Source organism: Colius striatus, chromosome Z (assembly GCF_028858725.1).
Source record: "Colius striatus isolate bColStr4 chromosome Z, bColStr4.1.hap1, whole genome shotgun sequence".
In the NCBI taxonomy this organism is placed as follows: Eukaryota; Metazoa; Chordata; class Aves; order Coliiformes; family Coliidae; genus Colius; species Colius striatus.
The window spans coordinates 67,296,300-67,311,443 of record NC_084790.1 but is presented as its reverse complement, the minus strand read 5'-3'; the positions used below and the strand labels follow the sequence as shown (position 1 = coordinate 67,311,443).

Here is a 15,144-nt window from a genome sequence, read left to right as displayed (position 1 = left end):
CACAGATCTTGAAGACCTCCAAAGAAGGAGACTCCACAACCCCTCTGGGCAGCCTGTGCCAGGGCTCCCTCACCCTCATGGTGAAATAGTTTTTTCTTATGTTTAAGTGGAACTTTTTGTGTTCCAGCTTCATCCCATTACCCCTTGTCCTGTTGCTAGCTACAATAGAAAAAAGGGATGTCTATCTTTTAATAACTAAAAGCACTTAGTTGCATTGATGAATTAAAATTACAAGTTTAACATGCAAGAAACACTCTGCGGCCCATCCAAAAAATGAAATATTCAATGTCCCACAGTCAAATACTATCAGTAATCCTGAACACATCAATCCATATAACTTGTTACAAAGTGAAAAAAACCCTCTAAAGTTCCTCAACTGTTCTCCCCAGCATGCACATCTGTGGTAGTTTGAGCCTGGCTGGATGCCAGGTGCCCACCACACCGCTTTACCCCCCACCTCCTCAGCAAGCCAGGGAAGGGGAGAAAATAAGATGGGAGTCTCGTGGGTTGAGATAAAAGCAGTTTAATAAAGAAGCAGCAAAGCCGCGCGCGCGGGAAGCAAAGCAAAAGCAGATAAGCTGTTACTCTCTACTTCCCATCAGCAGCGATGTCCGGCCACCTCCCGAGAAGCAGGGCTTCAGTACGCGTAGTGGTTGCTTTGGGAAGGCCAGAAATGAATCTTGCCTCCCCTTCCTGCTCCTCTCCCCCAGTTTATATTACTGAGCTGACGTCGTATGGTATGGAATATCTCCTTGGTCAGCCTGGGTCAGCTGTCCTGGCCATGGTCCCTCCCAAGATCATGCCCACCCACAGCTATTGGTGAAGGTGGGGGAAGGAATGCTGGAGGGACAGCCCTGATGTTGTGCAAGCGGTAGTCATAATATTGATATCAACAGTAAGCACAGCACTGCAGGAGCTGCTGTGGAAAATCACTACCATCCCAGACCCACTACAACATCTTAGAACATATTTCACTATTTCACCTCTCTCACTGCTGAAGAAATACATTCCCACCAAATGAGAACACAGCCTTCTCTGTCAGCTTTCACTTGCTGAACATTCTTGAGAAATGTTCTAGATCAGTTGAAGCATCTATTTTTGAGAGTTATTCTCTAACTTACATTTTTTAAAACAATTATAAAAAAATGCCATTTACATCTTGTATAGCTGTAAGACTCCATTTTAAAAGGTGTCTTGGTAAAACAGAGCTCATCAATCTCTCCCTGGTTACATCATGCAGGCTGACAGGTACAAGCAGGACAAGATCTACAAGCAGTGGAATTACATTAAATTAAATTACCATTAAATTAAATCACAGCAAGTTTCCCTCAGGTTTACTTATTGAACAAAGTTAAGATTAGAAAATTTAATACCTTTTTCTTCAACAGATCTAACAAAGTCTTTAGGATGCTTCCTACAGATTCTCTGGGCTGCATTTCAGGAATTTTTGTCCTGAAAACTTTATGAAAACAGAGGAGTTGTTTCATTCATCTAATACCACATGCCCCACTCTGATGGGAATACACCTGGAAAGAGAAGTGTGCTGGCCTGCTGCCTAGGACAATTACCTCATCCTGCAGGGTGGCAAATTCCTCAAGAATATGACCCAGCTTATCTCTCTGACGAGCTCTATTGTGACCATGGATTTGAATCAGACTACAGAAAGGCTGAAAGAAACAAATCGTAGTTTTAAATTTTGAACACAACACTGAAATTGCAGTAGTACTATGATGCCTATTCATAGTTTTATATGTTTTATACACCTACATTCCTTAAGGATCCTTGCAGAGTTCAAACTGTTAGCCAAGCAAGCTCTTTGGATTGATCCAAGAAAACATTTGTCTGTACACAAGTCAACATGAGATCAAGCAAGCACCTTTTACGAGTCTGATCAGAACAGAATCCTTAAGGAGAGATACTAACATCTAAATCCATATGCCAAAAAAGCCAACAGCATCCTGAATTGTGTCAGCAATAGCGCAGGCCACACCTTGTATACTGTATTCAGTTCTAGTTTTACCTGGTTAGTTTTTGGTAGCAGGGAGAGCTACAGGTGTGGCTTTTTAAAATAAAGATCTGCCAGAAGCTTCCCCTGTAGCTGAAAGTACTAGTCAATTCTAAGACGAACACACAGCTGACCCAGGCCTGACCAATTAGTGACTCAAGTTAACACCTCTGTGAATAACGTATTTGAGAAAGGGAGGAAGTCCCCATGCAGATGCTAAACTGCAGCAACAACAGGGAGTGACAATGTGAAAACATCTCTGCAGACACCAAGGTCAGTGGAGAAGGTGGGGAGGAGGGTGCTTAGGCCCTGAAAGAAAGACTCTCCTGTGGCCTATGGTGAAGACCATGGTGAGGCAGCTGTGCCCCTGCAGTCCATGGAGGCCACTGGGGAGCAGAGATCCACTCGCAGCCTATGGGGGACCTCACGCCAGAGCGCGTGGATGCCTGAAGGAGGCTGTGACTCCATGGGAAGCCCATATTGCGGCAAGATCCTGTCAGGACGTGTGATCCTGTGAGTGACTCAGGTTGGAGCAATGTGTCCCTGAAGGACTGTTCTCCAGGTGGATGACCCACACTGGGGCAGGGTGTGAGGAGCTGCCCCTCTGGGAGGCCCCATGCTGGAGCAGTTCATGAAGAACTATAGCCCACAGAAAGGACCCACGCTGGAAAAGTTGGTGAGGTACTGTCTCCTGTGGGGAAGGACCCCACAGTGTAGCAGTGGGAAGTGTGAGGAGACCTCCCCCTGAGAAGCAGCAGCAGCAAAGTCCATCTGTAATGAATAGACTGTAAGCCCCATCCTCTGCACGGCTGGAGGGGGGAAGGAAGGAGAATCCTGGGAAGAAGGAGAGATGGGGGAAGTGTTTTAAGATTCAGTTTTATTTATTATCTCCCTGTTCTGATAGTTTCATTAATAAATCAAACCATTTCTCCCCAAGCTGAGTCTGGTTTGCCTGTGATGCTAATTGCTGAGTGACATCCCAGTCCTTACCTCAACTTGCAAACCTCTCATTAAATTTTTCCTGTCCAGATTAGGAGGGGGAGTCATATGATGACTTGGTGGGCACATGGCACCCAGTCAGGGCTAAACCACCACAGTCCCTCACTACAAGAATGACCTGAAGGTGCTGGAGCGTGTTGAAAGACAGGCAACAAAGCTGGTGAAAGGTCTGAAGCATAAGTCCTCTGATAAGCAGCTGAGGGAGCTGGGGATGTTTAGTCTGGAGTAGAGGAGGCTGAGAGGAGACATGATCACTCTCTACAACTGCCTGAGACAGGTGGTTGTAGTGAGATATGGGTTGGTCTCTTCTCCTGAGTAACAAGTGACAGCAGAAGAGGAAACAGCCTCAAGTTGTGCCAGGGGAGGTTATCAGGTTATCAGGGGAGGTTACCCTGATTGGGTATCAGGAGAAACTTCACCAAAAGGAATGTCAAGCATTGGCACAGGCTGCCCAGGGAGGCGGTGGGGTCACCATCCCTGGAAATATTTAAAAAAACATGTCCATGTGGTTCCTTAGGGACATGGTTTAGAAGTGGACATAGCACTGCAGGGTTAAGGGCTAGACTCAATGATCTTAAAAAGATTTTCATTTAGAATGGAAAATAAAAGAAAATCACAGGATCATTGTACTGCAGTAAAAACCTAAATCTTTTTCTAAAAATGTTTTAAAACTGTAGAGTGTAAAAAGAATTAGTTTTGCTAGTTATGCATTTGTTCTGTGACATGAAACTACCCTGTAAAGAGGCCATAGGTGTTGGCTCCTGATGAAGTGAAATGTTAGTGAAAACTCTCAAAGCATGACACAAGAAAAGCAGAGGAATGATTGCACTGTCTTTTAGAAAAGTGTTACTATTTTAAGAAGGCCAACTTCTGCAATTTTGCCTTCATGTCAGTGTCCAAAAAATTACTGATATTATTTTCAATTGTAAGAAAATCTTGGAAGTGCTCATATATGCACAATCACGCCATTAATTGGAATGAATGCTTACCCGAACGCAGTGTGTCACAAAGGAATCAATGTAGTCCTTTGCCTGGTGATTATTGTAAAGACAACATCTAAAAAAGAAATATCCACATTCATACATATGTTTACAAATGTCACCAGTCTATGCAGTACAAACTTAAAAAAGAACCATGAGTTCATTAACAGCAAATGACTCCTTCACAGATGATCCACTTACTTTGGAGAAAGTACTGGAGGACTGACAAAAGACCTTAAAGCATCTTTTACCATGTCTTGCATGAGGTGAGTGCCAAACACCTTCTTGTTATCTACCAGAAAAGTTGTCTGAAAGTAAAAATTGTTTTTAGAAACATGTTTTAAGTTAAGAGTAATGCTTTAGAATTACTAACAGAAAGCTCTTACAGTAGCTACATTATATCAGAAACTTGTAAGATTGCTTTAGGAATTAAAATGGTTCAGCTAGCTACAAGATTACAGACTTAGAAACAGAGGCATATTGAAACAACTCACTTCTGGGGTATTCCCAGAACACAAAATACAGCTCTATTACTTGCACAGGACAACACATGCAAAATGATTTCCTGAATTTTAAAAATGATTAATCAGACATAGAAGATTAACATAAAATAGGTTTTGTGGTTTCTCTGGAGGCACATAAAGGTAAACCTTCAGGCTAATGCAGACCTTTTTTCCTACCCCTATATGTAACATTGCTTTCATTGGCTACATCTGGTGCTTATTCCACAGTCCTCCACAAGTGTCCCCTTCTTTCACTGTTTTTCAGCAGTTGGGAGAAAAAGCTCTGCCATCAGGCACTCACACAAACACATGTAGTGGAAAGTCAGAACACACACACACACAGAAAACATTTTACTTGCCAATAGTTATATCCCATTGGCTCTATATGTGGTTTGACTGATGTCCAGGGACATCCTATTGAAATCAAAGCTTCCTACAAGGAAGTATTTACTCCGAGTTAAGGAATACATAATATTCTTTCAAGGTAACTGAAGCAGTAAGAAGAAAAGCAGTAACCTGTTCTGCCCTAACCATCAGTTTTACTGTTTTAGCAATAGAGGCATTCTATTTAGTCCAAACAAAGAGGGTTAATGCAAACAAGAGCCCCAAACTGAGACAGCATACAAAGAAGAGCATAAAAATGCCTGTACAGACCCAGCTATATGGCACAGAAAAAAATGTTAAACTCCTTGTGTTTTAATTAGCAGGTACTAACATCACCTAACAATCGTGTTTCAAAATGTTTTTTAAAATTACATTAGAACATAAGCCCCCATATATGTAATACTTAAGCATCTCCAGAAGTTTTTTTTTTTACAAAGTACATATTACTGGTATGCAAATAAATATTTTAAACAAGAATCCATATTTATGGTGAATGCAGAAGTATGTTATTGAAAGACATAGATTAGCACTTGCCTGTAACAGGGATCTGGAGAGAACACATGGTGATTGCTCACTAAATTCACAGAAAAAATCCTAATTTACATTTAAGAAAAAAAAAATGTTAATATGCCATTTTCTTAATGCAGACACACACATATCTACATTTTCATACACACACATGCATTCACATTTTTATATATACCCATGTCTATAAAATGACATAAATATACATATTTTGTATACACACACACATCCATATACACAACACTGCTTGTGCAATTTGTAAGAAAATAAGCATGAATAATTTTAATATAAAAGAACATATTATGACGCTAAAATAATTGTAATATGTAATTACTTGGTATGTAATAGAACAAAAGGTTTCTGAATTTTCTTCAGATGCAACAATAAGAACCATGTTAGTGAAACTGTTAAGACCAGGTAACAAGTATATATATAAAAAAAAATTACAATGTTTAACTAGAACAATAATGCAACTTTAATTAACAGGAAGACAAAAGACTTTGTTTCACCTTTAAACTGACGTAACTGTGCCTCTTTTCTCAATCAGTGACTGTGTGTGTATGGTAAAAAGTATTTCAAGCATTTAAGTGTCTTCACAGACAATAAGAACAGAAGCAGGTGCTTAACTCTGCCTATTCAGGGAATTACATGCTTAAACAAATTTATTAAGAGCTCTCTTATGTTACAGGCACATACAAAGAATATTATTGGATCTGAAAAATATCAGGAATATATTTTCTGATACTGCAGACATACCTCTTTAACCAAAGAAAGAGTTAATTAACTTGCTTGGGATTTGACACTATTGTGCATAAATCTTTAAATTATGGGAAAAATTGGAAGTTTGAGAGCAGAAAAGGTCCTTGTAGAAAGAAAAGTATCAAGAAAGACAGCAAAGTTTGGAACTGTACACAACACCAAAATACTTATACATTTATAGTAAGCTACAGCACCTATATATGGGATGATTTTTACAAGTTACATCTCAAGATTTTAATTTTGGCTATAAGTAAGAAATTTTCATGCTTACCAGTATACAGTGCAAATTAGTTAGGTTGACTACTTCACATACAGTTTTAATTCGGTCTATTAGTTTGGAAAAATAATTGACCATTTCTTCCCTTTTAATTATTTTTGCATATCGAGGAAAAGTTGGTGGCAGCAATCTCTGATTAACAAGGGGCTCAAAGCCCATCATAATAGGATGATCTAACAAAAAAGGAAGGAGGAGAGAGAAAAGGTACATGTAAGCACTGTTTCGAGAACTTACTTCTAACTTGAAATTATCATACAAATTATGCAATTAGCCAAAATGAACTTTTTAACTGACAGTTAGCTTTCATTAACAGTAACAACCCAACTAGATAATGATTGCTATTTAAAAAAACCCAACCCTCAACGTCTCAGCATACAATGTTGTACATACAACGAGGGGGTGTTCCCTGTTTCAAAAAGGCACATACACCGACTCAAAGCGCACTGCACTTCACCCTGGCTTTTAAGTCACAGCATTGCTTTAAGGAGAACCATAATTTAATTTTATTTCACTGAGACCAAACAATGCAAATCTGTAACAGCTGGTATAACAAGTATTATTAGTTCAAAGTAAAGTTCTAAGTGATTCTTAAAAAAATGCGCACGGATGATGAAGTTTACCAAGACAGTGTATTTAAGAAAGGAAAAAAACCTGGTAAAATTCCATACATACCTCCCTTAGTGGTATCATTCTGTGCCTGGATACCATGATGCAAAGAATTGTGGATCGCAGAAAGCAAGTCAGCTGCCTGAGTCATTAGTTTCTGAGCTTCTGCAACCGCACTTGTCTGAAAGGCAAGTAATAATGCACACAAACAACGTATTTTGACTATGGAATTAATGTTAGTATTAGAAAAAAGAATATTAGATTCTAATGTTTGTATACAACCAGTTCTAAAAAGCACACCACAGATTTTCATGTAAGTTCTCTACTTTAGACTGTGGGCAGGGAGCAAAAATCGACCATTAGAAAATGCAAAATTTTTGAGAATATAGTCCAAACACAGTCTATCAACTGAAATGAAATTGCCATGTAACATTAGAAGGCATCAGATATCCACCAGAAATCTTGATTCATGATCTGTTGACACACTGAATTTCTGCTGTCAAATACGTCAGCAAATTGAGTACCATTTAAAACACCTAGAGAAGTACAATCTAAAATCTTGTTTCAGAAACACTGGACTAACAGTCTCTGATGGAACTTCACATATTTGAAATCTCAGGTCAGACTGAACCTTGAGTTCCTTCATAAAAAAAAAAGATGCTTAAACCCTGAAGATTTAATAGAAGTTGAACAAGAGCTGTAGCTCTGCATAATATACGTTCTCATATTATAGCATCCACAAATCTACTATAAGAATAAGATGCTAAGTAGATCTAATTCAAAAAGTAGCCCATGATGTAAATAACTTACACTTAAGTAATCAGACTTTACTGACCCTAAGATAATCTAATTTTGCACAGATCATTAACTCATAGCAGGTAACACAGAATTTGTACATCAATGCAGATCACCTCTATCATCAGAGTTTGATTTCTGATCTAACCAATAGTTATAATCGGAATGTAACTATACTCAACCTCTCAATCATTTTCTCCTCAACAGTGATGTCTATCAATGATACACGCTCCCAACTTTCAATTTAATCACGGTGTTTCAAACTCTACAGTCTTGTCATGGTTTAGCAAGGAGCAGCTTTTGCTTGGTAACAGGGGAAGAGGGTTGCAGTGAAGACCTGGTAAAGAGTTTTTGGACTCTCCGTTGGCTCCTGGGTTCACATCCACCTCCGACCCAGCTGGGCCAATCACTATTTAGGGACAGGAATTTGAAGTGCTGGCAGAAGGTGTATGAGTGATACAAGACAGAGGTGAACACGCGGAACCCACAGTTAGACACGGAGGAAGGAAGGAGAAGCACCAGACCAGAGACTCCTCTGCAACCTGTGGTGAGAACACAGCTGTACCCCTGCAACCCATGCAGGGCCATGGCAGGACTGAGAGCCACCAGCAGCTACATGTAAGTGTGTCCAGACGGGTGAGGGATTGTGTGAGGAGGCGGCCATGGTGCAGGCCGTGTTGGAGAGCCTGTGTGCCGCAGAGCAGCCCCACACGAGAGACAGAGAGGAGCTGCAGCCTTTGGGATAAATGCTCGTTGGAGCAGCCTGTGCAGGGCTGCCATGTGTGTGAAGTACCCCATGGACTTGCAGGGAGGACTGGTGTGGAGCCCACCTGCCCTGAGGAGAGACAAACAGCAGAAGCTATTGAGGAACAGACTGACTAAAACCTTCACTCCCTGTCCCCCTGAGCCATTCATGGGGGGAGAAGGTAAAAACACGGGGATCAGGGCTCTGAGCTCGGGAAGAGGGGAGGAGTGGGGAGAAGGTGGTCTTAAAGGGCTGGTCAGACTCTTCATTGTTGTACCACTCTGTGTTGTTTTATTTTGGTTATGTTTTGGGGTTTTATGGTTATGCTTTAGTTGATGTTGCATTAAATGATTTCCTGTTTTCTTCCCCAAGCTGAGTAGCCTGGTCTGTTTTGTCCTGGACCTTAAGCTGTAATTAAGCTCTCCCTGCCCCTTGGCAATCCTCAGGTCTTTGGTACTTGAAGCTAATCATGGTCTTTTGTTCTCTGATGGGCCTGAACAAGGACAAGTATAAAACTGCTCCAACAGAGAAATATGTGGGAAAAACTCCATGCCACTGAAACAAGACTTACATTATATGAAAACAACAATAACAAACAGACAGATAATTATCTTCGTTTAAAGCAAGCTATTAAAACAGAAAGCTTTGCTTTTGTGACATGTGATTCTACCTCTTTGCCCTAAAACATACAGTTCTTTCCCTTCTCAACAATTAAGAATTTATATCCTAAAATCAAGCAAACTGTATGGAAGGCTATCATATTCCCCTTCTCAGAGCAAAGAAGTATAGACACATTCAGCATCCCATTGAAGTAAAACCTAACAATCCTCTAGAGACAGACAAAACATTGCCCAATGTCAGGTAACTCCAGCGAAGTCCAGAAAGGGACTGAACTTGAGAAAGGAAAATTTTGCTCATGTGTGTGAAAAGAGTAATTCAAACCCCATAATTTTTAAGTGTTCTACAATGAATATTCTGTCTCTGCCATGCCATGATGTCAGCTACTAGCCTCCTTTGTGTTTTCTTTTAAAATGAATGAAAATTGAATGGTTGCCACCATAAGGCCTCATTGAATGCTTCACTTGCAGCAACATCAATTCCAAGTGACAGAATCTACAGAATAATTCCTTGACTTTAAGGAATGAAAGATGAGTGTTTTGCTGAGTGACAATGTGAACACGGAAACACTAAATGAACGTACCTCTTTTTTGGTAAATGCTATTAAAACAGTCAGTAGCACCCGGGTAAACTTCACTCTGCTGAATACAGCTAAACACTGTTGATGCTGTAATAAAAAAAATACACTGCTAAGTACTAAGCAATACACATTAAATCCTGGAACGTATTAAAATAACACGGATTTGTTGATGTATACTCTCTAGTCTTAAAAGTATTCTATCTAGTATGATTCTGAAGAAAAGTTGCAGTCTATAGAAGAAATTTGTACTGCTGTCAGAAAACCACTAACATAAAAATACTAAGATATATTGGGTACAGTACAACTACTGGCTGTGTAGCGATCTCCTATGCAAAAGCCATTCAAATCTCATAACTCAACAACAACAAATTATTAAACTGATTTTCTCTCTGTTTTGATGAAGATCCGCATTAAAAGTAATTTCTGAAGAAAGAAACACGCATTCTTCTATATCAACTGCATCAATTTCTGCTTTTGCTGGTAGAAGCTGCATTGCTTTCATCTTCTCTTCTATTTTCTCTCATGACAGTGAGGCTGCCAGCGGCAGCAAAAGCTACTGGGAAGGAACTGAGGGAAGAATGTGCAGGATATGTAAGACCACCTACTTCGTTAATGCCTTTTGTTTGAGAGGTAGGTGCATTAGCATCACTATTCTGTTGTTCAGATTTAACCAGAACTCTCCCCCTTCAAAGCATAAAAGTCTACCTGCTAGTCTGGGGATTTGCTCTGAGCCACGTTTAGAGCAGCTCATACATGACAGCAGTAGCACTACTTTTATATAATATATAAAAGTATTATATATAATTCTCACAAGCTGTAACTGATTAAAGCTGATTAAAGTAATGATGTACTAATCCACAAAATGCATAAGTAAACATTACTTCAAGTTCAACTTCTGGATCTCTCTCTTCTCCTTGTCGACTTCGAGTGCTCTAGAAGGTAAAGGATTTTCAAATAATTAGAAATTGCAAAGGGAAGCTACTGATAAAATCTCTTTACCCTCTCCAGAACACCCATCTGTTAAGTAACTCTAAAAACCAGTTTTCAAGTTCAAAATCTCTTCATATATAACCAGGTACTTGAACGATCCAAGAACATCCTATAGTAATGAGACTTGTATCAGTTCACTCTGCAAATCAGTAAGGAAACTGCATGAACATTTTCTGTGGTAAGCTGTTGTAAAAAAAAATTGACTGCTTTAACATCATATAGCCTATCTATGTAAAAGCCAGAAGCTACATAGTTCCTATGTCCCAGGCCAGTATTATCTTCTACATCATTACTCCACCTATTATCAGTGAAGCAACTATTAAAGAATTCAGAGAAGTTTGAAGACTTTAGCATCTTTAGACAGAGGACACACTACCAGCATGTTACACAAACCATTATGGAAGTTCTTCAAAAAAACCCCACCATTTAATGACACAAAACTGCTGAGTCCCTCATAATCCATCTCCCTCCCTCAAATCTATGTCAAGTACACTAAGTATAATTGACAAGGCAAATGTGAGAAAAATACCTTCACTCTTCTCTGCATGTCATCTTCTACATCTTTTAGCATACCTGGAAAAGGCACAGTAGAATTAAAAGCTGAGATGCATTCCTATGTACACCTACACAACTCAGGGGAAAAAGGTTTTAAGGGGAACTTTTAGTTTTGAAGTGCTTTACATTAGTGGAAGACTAGATAAAAGCCATTCTTGTAAGGGACAGCGAGGAAGCCTTGCAACTACAAATAAATTAGAATACAGACTGACTGATCCAAAGCTAAATTGTTCACTGATTTTCCAAAAATAAACCAATGCAAAATAATGCATCAACAGGCAAACAGAGATACTTACGGATATTAACTAATACCACTTGTATTTCTAGGTTTAGAACTAGCAGATTGCTTTCTCCTCAAGAGTAACATGCTTACTTTACAACAGCAAAATGTCAGGCAGAGAAGCAGAATTCAAGCACTGCACATTTCAATGGTTTGTATCTATCAGTCCCAGATGAGCTTATGCCCAGGCACTTGGCTGTTACACCCAAAAGCACTTCAGGCATTTATTAAACAAACAGTTGAACCTTTTCTTCAAGGAAAACCAATTTGATCTCTCTTTTTTTACCAATTGATCAATTTGCAAAAGATTAATAAAAAAAATTCTTAACATCTGAAATTCCTACCAAATAACTAAGTTTAGTTGAGTAACCAACATGCTCAAAAGATAAAGAGCCTGAGGGACAGATACACAGAAAGCATGAACTGTACCTGTAACTCTAAGATCTGTGACACTGTTCGCCATTTTAAACCCATAAGTCATTGACTGAAAATCTTCCTAAAAAAATAAAAATCAAAGAAGGATTATGCAGTGAAATATAAACAGCAGTAGTTAATTTTTCAAGTTGGGGTTTGAGGTTTTCTTTTAGTTTGTTTTGAGTTTTGAGGCTTGTTTTCTTGTAGTGTTTGGTGTCATTTTGGGTTGGTTTGACATACAAACCCAGTTTTATTCTGCACAACTGAATACATCCATGATTTGGGTAACTTTCCTGACCAAATTCATTTGGGACATTTATTTTCTACATAAATCTTCAATATCTGTATGCCCTTCACATTTTGATGTGGTAGCACTTGATGAAAATGTTACAAGAACTATGGATGCAAAGTACTGACTATATCTAAAACCGATGACATAGTAAGAGGTGAATTGTCCAAGGTCAAAGTAAACAAAAGTTGCTCTAAGCACAGAAACCCAGACTGATTCCATTGCTACATGGACATTTCAGACAAAAGACAATCATGGCCATCTAAAGTAGTATAAGCAAAAAACTAAGCAGGAAGACAAAAGACAATCATGGCCATCTAAAGTAGTATAAGCAAAAAACTAAGCAGGAAGAAAACCACAAATAAAACTGACTTTAAATGGCTAGCCGCAAGAGCTGCATTGCTGCTTGAGTAAAATATTTATGTGACTCCCATACTCAAGCAAAATACAGAGAAGAGTATGAAACATCTTCACTGAAGAAAAATTCATTTTAAAGAGAAGTCTAATACTCTTAGGAAGATGAATTGCTTCTCCTACAGTTTTCTTGAACAAACCAGTAATATATTTCTCTAATATAGTGTTACATTTGTGTTAGCCTATGTACAACATTACATATTTAAGCAAAGGAGGTATTGAAATCCATACCTCCTCAAAAACAGCTGCTTTGTTAACCTTTTCTCTGGAGATATCACAGATTTTTAGGATCCCCAGAGCAAAAGCCTTCATAGCAGGATCTTCTATGAAGTCTGGATTGTGAATATAAAGACAAGTGAATACCGTCTGCGCCAAGGAATGTCCCTCTAACCATGTGATCTAGGGAAAAGAAAATGAAAGGTTTTACTCGTGACGGACAAATCCTCATTTTTACCATTCCCATGTGAGTCATTAAAGAAGTCCCTGTTATGGCAAACTTCCATCTAGACAAGGGAAGGTCCCTCCACCTTTAAGCTTTGTCCACCTTCTGGCTGTGTCAGGCAGTAAGTTACTAAACCCCACAACTATCAAATTCTGGTGTTGGATAAGCCTCTTTCATGAAGTCCTGGACTAATCTTGGTGATTTAAAAGACATCACATTAAGAAATCATAAGATTTATAAGTTTCCTCTATTCTTCTAAATAAATACTGAATGGAAAACACAAGTGGCTATAAAACAACTCAGCAGTATTCTTCAGGTTCTCTTCTACAACTTGTAACTTCTTTTCAAGATCCCCTCTCTCTACTACATTCATACTGTTTTAAGCTATAGAGAATGCTTCCATAATTAAAACAATTACTTCCATTCTGAAATAGCAAAAAACACAGTAGAATCGGATTTTTAATATGATCACTGTTCCTCTTCAAAAAAAGTCAGTATTTGGGGCAGGTGTGGCAGAGAGGGGAAGAATTATGTTACACCATACCAAAAATACAGTGACCTTCACATATCTTTTTGGACTACACTAATGTGGAATGTCGTTTTAAAAACCTGAAGTAATTTTATTGATGTCACTTTAAAGAGTAGATGAATATAATTTGCATAATTAAGTGAGGAAATTGATACACACATAGAAAAAAATCACAACTAACAAATAAGTGATAATTCACTTATTTCCTTTATAAATGGATTTAGGTATTTTCTTTCTTCAAAATGCCCCTGTAAGCTCAGTCAATACTGACTGCATAGAAATGAGCAACAGTGCTGCAGGTTACCAAACAATCACTTTCCAGATAAGTCAAATACCAATATACATCAGGCAGCCAGACACCATATAATTAAAACACCCACAAATTAGAAAACCTTTTCACATTATTCAAAATTCTACTCATTCCATTCCATAATTATTTCATATAATTAAAAAATAAATCAAAGCTCTGCCTCCTATAATGGCCAATGGAAATAGAAGTTAAATTACTAAGCGTTTTCAGCTTGGTGAATCTTTTTTCTTGAGTTCTACTGATTTTCATCTTTTCCAACTGGATTAAAGGATCACAATTTGAAAATGAAAACATAACAACATTAAGAGTAGAGAAACGCTTACCAAACAACAAAAACATGTATCCATTATTCCTATCAGTTCAGGTGAAGTGAGATCTTTTATTTTAATGGTGCCATCCTTAGAAAACAAAGAAATAAAAAATCTAAATACTATGGAAGCACAGAGGCAAAATACAGCTTATTATTTGTACAGCTGAAAAGGAAATTACAATTTGGTTGAGATTTCAGAATATTTGTATACCATCACCTTTATTGATCAGATTCAAAATGTGCCCCAAATTCTTAAAAATTTCACTTTCCCATCACTATGTTGAACACTGACCAAACATAAAGCTTCTCAAAGAGAAACCTAAAATAATATTTCTGATTTATGAGCAGCCACCAGATGTGTAGTCACAATAAATACTTAACAAAAATAATATCCAGGACTCATTAAAGGCTGCTTTCTACACTGCAGATACTTGCAGATGTTTACTGCCTTCAAGGACCAAGAAGGTAGCAACCATACTTTTTTATTTGTCCAGCACATGTAGTCCTGCATTTATTATATGTGACTTAGATGGCCAGTATTTAACACAGTGTTTTGGTCCATCTAAAGCAAGGTTCCATTTTTTTTTCTCTGTGGACATGTTATTTAAAAAAAAATAACAGAAAGTCTTTCAATTTCCCTCTACCCGTTGTTGTTGACTGTGCATCAGAACCTAATTGTTACTGTCCATGTTGTTAAACTCATCATCTTCTCTTCAAAGCTAATGAACTGATAATCTCATAAATATGTGTTAATTTTCAGATTAAGTAGAATGGAAGCCAGCTTCTGTTGGTGCCTGGGCTATAATGAATGTTAAGGAGTCAGACAAAAGCAGAG

General features: G+C 38.4%; 1 protein-coding gene across 4 annotated transcripts in view; it reads right to left on the bottom strand.

The window, feature by feature from the left end:
- The window catches only part of NAA35 (N-alpha-acetyltransferase 35, NatC auxiliary subunit), a 48,850-nt gene that overhangs the window by 19,417 nt on the left and 14,289 nt on the right, over positions 1–15,144 (bottom strand). For 2 of the 4 annotated variants that reach the window (XM_062019161.1, XM_062019162.1), the window contains exons 5-16: positions 14,323–14,397; positions 12,950–13,117; positions 12,031–12,097; positions 11,296–11,339; positions 10,658–10,708; positions 9,780–9,863; positions 7,105–7,219; positions 6,427–6,605; positions 5,406–5,465; positions 4,186–4,292; positions 3,994–4,060; positions 1,569–1,667 (exon numbers count right to left, since the gene is read on the bottom strand). In XM_062019161.1, coding sequence (XP_061875145.1) covers positions 1,569–1,667; positions 3,994–4,060; positions 4,186–4,292; positions 5,406–5,465; positions 6,427–6,605; positions 7,105–7,219; positions 9,780–9,863; positions 10,658–10,708; positions 11,296–11,339; positions 12,031–12,097; positions 12,950–13,117; positions 14,323–14,397 — 1,116 coding nt within the window. The remainder of the gene's footprint in view (positions 1–1,568; positions 1,668–3,993; positions 4,061–4,185; positions 4,293–5,405; positions 5,466–6,426; positions 6,606–7,104; positions 7,220–9,779; positions 9,864–10,657; positions 10,709–11,295; positions 11,340–12,030; positions 12,098–12,949; positions 13,118–14,322; positions 14,398–15,144) is intronic. The other 2 variants (XM_062019163.1, XM_062019164.1) reach the window with 2 other exon arrangements.